Source organism: Sceloporus undulatus, chromosome 9 (assembly GCF_019175285.1).
Source record: "Sceloporus undulatus isolate JIND9_A2432 ecotype Alabama chromosome 9, SceUnd_v1.1, whole genome shotgun sequence".
Classification (NCBI taxonomy): domain Eukaryota; kingdom Metazoa; phylum Chordata; class Lepidosauria; order Squamata; family Phrynosomatidae; genus Sceloporus; species Sceloporus undulatus.
Genome location: NC_056530.1, coordinates 28,621,403 through 28,627,571, shown reverse-complemented (window position 1 = coordinate 28,627,571; position 6,169 = coordinate 28,621,403). Strand labels below are relative to the sequence as shown.

General features: G+C 44.2%; 1 protein-coding gene across 1 annotated transcript; it reads right to left on the bottom strand.

The window, feature by feature from the left end:
* Positions 1 to 590: 590 nt before the first annotated feature.
* On the bottom strand, positions 591 to 1,796 carry LOC121916165 (olfactory receptor 6N1-like). Its single transcript, XM_042440983.1, is given in 5 exon segments — positions 591 to 711; positions 713 to 899; positions 902 to 1,234; positions 1,552 to 1,736; positions 1,738 to 1,796. Coding segments are annotated over 5 exon segments (885 nt in total).
* Between the last annotated feature and the right edge of the window lie 4,373 nt (positions 1,797 to 6,169).

Genomic DNA, 6,169 nt, shown 5'->3' with positions numbered 1-6,169 from the left:
GGAGTGTGTTCCACTGTCGAACAGCCCTTACTCTCAGGATGTTCCTCCTAATGTTGAACTGGAATCTCTTTTCCTGCAGTTTGCATCCATTGCTCCGTAGCCTAAAGATTCATCCCTAACATAAACGCAGTTTCAGAACAAGCCGTTTGAAGGGTGCAACGAAGCATCGATCTCCCTTTTTAAAAAATCCCAAATTATGCCGAATAAAGAAAAATCTAAAATCGGTGACCTATTTAGAACATGCAAAATAGCATCTCTGCCTACAGTGTGTATAATGAGAAAAACAAGTTTGCGATGGGGAGAGGTTTTGCAAAACACTGCGTGCATGGGCAATTTTTTCTTCTTGGCTTTTTCTTCATTGCCACCTTCTTTGCTGTACCTTCCCTCTTCCCTATCCAAACCTAATCTTCTTACGGGCAGTTTGGAAACAACAACAACAAAACCCAAAAAAGAGCAGCGATACTCACAGTTTCAAAGACTACCTGGTAATATAGTGTGTTACGGTTTGGTAATGTAATCCTGAAACGGTAGAAGATCTTGGCTGTGACCTGTTGGTTGCCTACTTTATCTGCTACCCTCCCCAGGTTCTTCTATTTCTCTAGCAATATCTGCCACTGAAACATTCTCTGCAAGTCAGCTTTGATTCCTTTGTTTCTCAGGCTGTAGATAATCGGATTAAAGAAAGGAGTCAGGACGGCGTAGACAACGGCCGTAATCCAAGGAGTAGCTTGTCGGCTGGACATACATGAACAAGATGCTCCCAAAGAAAAACAGCACCACCATGAGGCGTGCGCCGCAGGTGGAGAAGGCTTTCTTTCGTCCGGCCACTGTGCAGATCTTCAGAATGGCTTTCATGATCTGCAGGCAAGACATTAAAATCAGGACGAAGGTGGCAAGACAATGAAATCCACCAGAACATTGACAGAGGTATCGGTGCAAACCAAAGAGAGCAGTGGCAGAAAGACACAGAAGATGGGGCTGCAGAACGGAAGCCTAGAAACCAAGATGATTTTGGCATCAGGGCCTAGCAAGGTGCAGATCCAACAACCAGCGGCTAGTTTGACACGCATCTTGGTGGTCATGATGTCCGGGTAGCGGAGTGGTTTGCAAATGGCAACATACTGGACATACGCCATAGCGGTGAGCAAGTAGCATTCAGTGGCCGCCAAGGAATGGAAGAAATAGATTTGCAAGAGGCAGCCATGGAAAGATATGTGCTTTCTTTCACTGAGTACGGTGCAGTACAGACGGGTAGCTCTGTGCTGCCTGCCTTTCCTGCTTGTCGGTGCTGCAGCAGCTGCACCGCGTGGCACTGACACGCTGCCAAAAAGGAGAAATGGTGCCACCATGACAATATGACATCACTTCCTGGAAGTGACATCTGGACGCTGTGCGGTGTCGGCATCATCATGGCGCCCCCATATGCACAGGAGGGTGTCATGATGCCGCCGTCCGCCCGTACTAGAGCTTGGGAGCGTGCGGTTGCTGCACACTCCCGGCCCCTAGTATCGCTGCTGCCACACCTCTTCCTGCAGGTACGTACCAGCCCTAAGTTGGAGAGCATCTTGGGAATGGTGGCCGCGGCATACCAGATCTCCAAGAAGGCAAGGACACTGATGAAGAAATACATGGGCGTGTGGAGTTGAGAGTCTATGTGGATGACAGTTAAGATGACCAAGTTGCCAATGATGGGGAAGATGTAGATGAGAAGAAGCACAATGAAAAGGAAGATGTAGAAGCGTTGGGAAGCCCATGATGACGAACTCGGTGACTGTGGTCCGATTGAAGGTTTCCATGTCCCCTAGAAGTTGACCTAGAGAAATATGAGAGATGTGCACATAGTTGCAAACAGGAAAGTGTTGCTGCATGCTACATTAAACTGAAATAAGCACGGATTAAGTAGACTCCATCCATCAACCATTTTGAAGGATCTTACAGAGACAAGAGAGATGGGCTTACAGGCAAATACACTGAGAATCAGAAATCTCTAACTACTTCCCCAAAGTTTGGACTATGACTTTGGAAAAGTTACTCTGGTTGACTAAGGGCCATGTGCGATGCAGTATTTTGGAAGATGTGGTCCAAAAAAGTAACCCTGACCCGCTCTGCAGCTTTATCTTTTTTGTTGCTTGGGGTGTCTAATGCAATGGGCTATAATCCATGAAGGGTTGTGCCTAATAACGTTTGCTAGTTTTAAGGCTGCAAACGTCGCTACTTTCCCCCTATAACTCTTTATCTTATTGTTCCTTTGCAGCAAATTGTCCCCGGTCACCTCTCCTTCAGTCTCTACGGACAATTTACCACTGAAAGGAAGACAAGAGAATAACTCACTGGGAAAGAGAAAGCTGGCCAGAGGGTCTGCTTTTCGTATTATGTTCCTTTGCCTCTCTTGGGTATTTGGATGGATAAATCTGTCAGTTCTTGGCTACTTCGGTGTCTCCTTTTTCTGCCTTTGAGTTCGGTTGATCATGAACTTTGAGAACTCCCCCAATATTAAGTTTGTTTTGTTTTGAACTTTAGTTGAGATGTTTAAAAATGTGTGCATAAAATGGAGCCAGGTGGCATAGTAGTTTGAATGTGAAGTCGAAGGCTTTCATGGCTGGCATCCATGGTTTTTTGTGGGTATTTCGGGCTGTGCGGCCATGTTCTAGAAGAGTTTATTCCTGACCTTTCGCCACATAATGTTCTAGGAGAGTTTATATGGCGAAACATCAGGAATAAATTCTTCTAGGACATGGCCCCATAGCCTGAAAACCCCACAAAAGACTATAGTAGTTTGAGCTTTGGACTATGACTCTGGAGACCAGGGTTCGATTCACAGCTTAGCCATGCAACCCATTGGGTAACCTTGGGCAAGTCACACTCTCTCAGCCTGAAAGGAAGGCAACAGCAAACCTCTGAACAAATCATGCCACGAAAACCCCATGATAGGTTTGCCTTAGGATCGCCATGAGTTGGAAACAACTTGAAGGCACACAGCACACAGACGCATGCATTGGTACATTTCTCCTAATACATTTTTGCACGCAGCCCCATCTTATATAACCCTTTCCCCATGTCTTTAGCATAATTGAATACATTTGGAGTATCAAGTTACTCCATGTTTGCGCGCACTCTTGATAATGTACATAATTATGCATGCATTAAAAAACGAACACTGAACAATTCCGTTGACAAATTTGGAGACATGTGAATTTCTCCAAATGAGTTTTGACAACAAATGAGTTTTGATTTGAAAATTGGTCCCAAAACACAGAATTTTGGAAGCTCACGTTAAAATGGAAACCAGACAAAACATTTCCCATCTTCAAATGCAAGCCTTCAGAAACGCAACCGCAAAAGCTTGGCTTATGCATGACATGAAGAATAAAATGTGTAGATTACCAGGCTCTAGGCCAAGAGGCTGGGTTTTATGCATCCAAGAAGCATTGACACCCATTTAATAGCAATAATAAAACATCAAACTTTACCTTGGGTCTCAGAGTGTATAATCTCCATCAAGGGATATTGTTGAAAACAACAACGTTATAAAAGAAGATATGCGTTTTAGAAAAGCACCGTGCTGCGTAAAAATTATTCATCCAAGTTTGCGGAGAGTCACCGATGCACAAGGAAGGAACGCAACACAAAGCCACAATGCCAAAGCATGCTTCTATTTACCAACTCATAGAAAGGACCCCAAATAATAATAATTTTACAAACCCTTAAAATTTCGAGCGATTTGCAGAAGCCAAGGTTAAGGGCGGAAAGAAAAAGCACCTTTCAGACATACGATAAACTAGGAAATAATGATATTTCAAGTGGAGAAAAGAGTGGCTTTTAAAACTTTGTTTTATTTATGCTCATTTATTCCAAAGACAGCTGTTCAGTAAAACAAACAGAGGCACGTTGGAGAAAACAATAAAAACTGGCAATATGTAATCACCATAAAAAAGCTTCAAGCGGAATAATGCGGCATGAAAAGTCAATAGGCAGATTAATCTGAGAGCAGCTTTGCAGAGCAGTCCTATACAAGGTTTACTCCGAATTGCCTTACTGGGTTCAATAGGGCTCGCATCGGATCACAGCCTGACCCTCTTTCGGAGCAGACATGCATTGTTACTTATTAGAAGAACCACCAAATGGTCATTTAGTTTGTGAAGTCGAAGGCTTTCATGGTTGGCATCCATAGCTTTATGTGGGTTTTCGGGCTCTGTGGTCATGTTCTAGAAGAGTTTATCCCTGACGTTTTGCTGGCATCTTTGGCATCTTCAGAGAATGCTGGCATGGAAGAGAGTGGGGTATGTATGTATGCGTGTGTGTGTATATACTGTGTGACCCTGGGCAGGGAGTGTATGTATATATATATATACCCCACTCTCTTCCATGCCAGCATTCTCTGAAGATGCCAGCCACAGATGCTGGCGAAATGTCAGGAATAAACTCTTCTAGAACATGGTCACATCTCCCGAAAAACCCACAAAAAACTATGGATGCCAACCATGAAAGCCTTCGACTTCATAATGTCTAGAGTGCCTGTCTAACAAATGGGTGGCCCAGGTTCTAATCCATGCTCAGCCATAGGACATGCTTTTTGTCCTGTCTCATAACTAAATCAAATCACAGGTTTGTTGTGCCTATGGATAAGGGAGAACCATATATACCAACGTGAAGGTTTTGGAGGAAGAAGGGTAAGACACGTAACTAAGAAGCCTGAACCCCACCATGGAGAAGGCTACCATCTTCTTGCCTGGGGTTGGGGCTTCCTGGACTAGCCTTTTGACATATCTTTGGCTGGATTCAGCAGGACTCTTCCTATCACAGTACTCAGGAGCAGAACCCCTACATTTGGCGCATCGAACTCAGTTGTAGGGAAGGAAAAGTGGACAAGGGATCTTGCTTATGTGGGCTTCCCAAAGGCATATGGATGGCACACAGGACAGGCTGATACACAACGGAGTTTATCACACGAAGTTTATCCCTTTAACATCCCTGAAAAATCACGTAATTACGCATCACGATTTCACACAACGTCGCATAAAACCTGCCATTAAAGTGGTCACAAAGAAGCATTAACACCCATCTTTTTACGTTTGGGATTTCAGTGACAATGCATTTCCGATATCTGAAGTCGAAGGCTTTTATGGACGGCATACATCATTTTTGTGGGTTTTTCAAGCTATGTGGCCATGTTCTAGAAGAGTTTATTGCTGACGTTTCGCCAGCATCTGTGGCTGGCATCTGCAGAGAACGCTGGCATGGAAGAGAGTGGTGTGTGTGTGTGTGTATTGTGTGACCCTGTGTAGGGAGGAGTGTGTGTGTGTGTGTGTGTGTGTGTGTGTATACACACCCCACTCTCTTCCATGCCAGCGTTCTCTGAAGATGCCAGCCACAGATGCTGGCAAAATGTCAGGAATAAACTCTCCTAGAACATGGTCATATAGCCCCAAACCCCCACAAAAACCCATTTCCACATCGCTTTATTTGCGCAATTGCATGTGATAATCCTTTGTGCAATTATTCACCATCTCCACTTCATTTGCCGGCTGCTTTAAATGCGCTTTAATCTCTCTTTAATGCCGAAATCAGCCCCAGTGTGATAAACCCCTATGGTTCTTTCCATACCTAGATTAACTGTTCCAACTGAATTCTGCCAGTGTACATTGAATTTGGTTTATTTCATGAACTTTCCGAAACGTGGAACTTTTCTTCCTCAGTTTGAAATTAAACAACAAACATACATATAGAAATTCAGGGGAAAACAAAACTGATAGATTCACTTGTCCCTTTGATCCAGCAACAATATTCTGTTTTTATAGTATTCCCCACCGCAGAAGCCGTTGAACCGATAGCAATCAAAAGCTCCTAATCAGAGGGACATAGTTTTGCTTCTCTGCGGGCTTTCTATCATCTGAAGAGTCAACGCTAACCAAATAGCCACTCACCCTTTTCACATTCCTCAAGAGCAATTCTTCCGCTCTTGGAGGTTCAGGGAAACGGCAGACGAGGGACCCTCCAAAGAGGAGATGAAGTGCACACTTCATTGAGTGTTACAGCTGCGCAAATTACTCGCAGATTACATTTGCATTTTAGCCTTTACTCTCGGGGGCTTGTTACGAAGCTACGAGGCTGGATTTCAGGGGGATAAGTCCCATAGCGAACCAATCCTCTTGGCACCAGATTAGAAAGT